This window comes from Bison bison, unplaced genomic scaffold (assembly GCF_000754665.1).
Source record: "Bison bison bison isolate TAMUID 2011002044 unplaced genomic scaffold, Bison_UMD1.0 scf7180017864366, whole genome shotgun sequence".
Lineage (NCBI taxonomy): Eukaryota > Metazoa > Chordata > Mammalia > Artiodactyla > Bovidae > Bison > Bison bison.
In genome coordinates, this window is record NW_011494938.1 from 4085462 (window position 1) to 4086955 (window position 1494).

Genomic DNA, 1494 nt, shown 5'->3' on the forward strand with positions numbered 1-1494 from the left:
CAGTAACCTCACACAAACCTGCAAAGGTGGTCTTGGTTAAAGCCAGGGAGGAATCTCCCTGTTGAAGGCACTCACAGCATCTCCTCCCTCCTCCAGGTGCCCTCATTGTCTGTCTTCCTGCCCACACTCCTGCCTGCTGTCCCTGATCTGTGTCATCATGCCTCGGGGGCAAAAGAGTAAGCTCCGTGCCCGTGAGAAACGCCAACAGGTCCGGAGTGAGGCTCAGCATCTCCAAGATGCTCAGGCCTCTGCAGTAGAGGAAGAAGACTTCCCCTTTTCCCCTACCCCTCCGCTTAGTGGCAATGTCCAGAGCTCTCCTGCTTCCGGGTCAGATAGAAAATCCCAGGGGTCTGGAAGATCCCCTTCCACTACCACTACTTCTGCAGGTGCTTCATGCACCAGATCTGATGATGGTGCTAACAGCCAAGATGAAAAACCAAGCACCTCCCAGGCATTACCCAGCACTGAGTTTTCCTGTAGAACGCCTCTAGACGAGAAGGCAATTCTGTTGGTGCAATTTCTGCTGCGTAAGAATAATCTGAGAGAGTCTATTACCAAAGAAGATATGATTAAGCATGTCATTAAAAAGCACAAGAAGCACTTCACTGAGATCCTCAGGAAAGCTTCTGAGCTGATGGTGCTGGCCTTTGGCATTGAGGTGAAGGAAGTCAACCCCACCACTCATTGCTATGCCCTTGTCAGCAAATTTCAGCGCACCAGTGATGGCAGGCTTCAGGGTGAGAAGATCATGCCCAAGACTGGCCTCCTTATGACCATCCTCTGTGTGATCTTCATGAAGGGCAACTGCGCCACTGAGGAGGATGTCTGGGAGGTGCTCAATGTGATGGGGATATATGCTGGAAGGAAGCACTTCATCCATGGGGATCCCAAGAAGCTCATCACCCAAGATCTGGTGCAGGAAAGGTACCTGGAATACCGCCAGGTGCCCAACAGTGATCCTCCACGCTATGAGTTCCTGTGGGGCCCGAGAGCCCATGCGGAAACCAGCAAAATGAAAGTTCTTGAATTCTTGGCCAACATTCATGATACGGTCCCCAGTGCCTTCCCATCCTGGTATGAAGAAGCTTTGAGAGATGAAGAAGAGAGAGCCCGAGCCAGATTTGCAGCCATGCTTCGCACCAGTGCCCTGGCCAATGTGCATTCTGGGGGCAGTGGCCGACACAGCTTCTCTCACCTGCAGTGAAATCTGAAGCATTGTCCTGAAGTAGTGTGGGCACCTGGAGGGATCACACTGCATAGCATATTTGAATAACTTACAGGTTTATGTTTTGTTGTTGAATGTTTTTAAATGTTGCTTAAAAAATGTTTCAAATGTTGTTTTAAAAAAAAAAAACTTTGGTTCAGAATCTAAATGTATGAATGATATTGGTTACATACTTAATGCTGTTTATGAAATTTAAGAGTAATAGTTTTGCTATTTTGTTAAATTAAAAAAAAAACCTTCCATCTTTTTTAGTGATCTGGAATAAGAAA

At 47.5% G+C, this 1494-nt stretch overlaps 1 protein-coding gene across 1 annotated transcript; it reads left to right on the forward strand.

Annotated features, from left to right (window-relative positions):
- The first annotated feature begins 157 nt into the window (after positions 1-157).
- LOC104999970 (melanoma-associated antigen B10-like) lies at positions 158-1204 on the forward strand. Its single transcript, XM_010855603.1, has one exon. It carries the CDS (start codon positions 158-160, stop codon positions 1202-1204), a length of 1047 nt encoding a protein of 348 aa, XP_010853905.1.
- Positions 1205-1494: the final 290 nt, after the last annotated feature.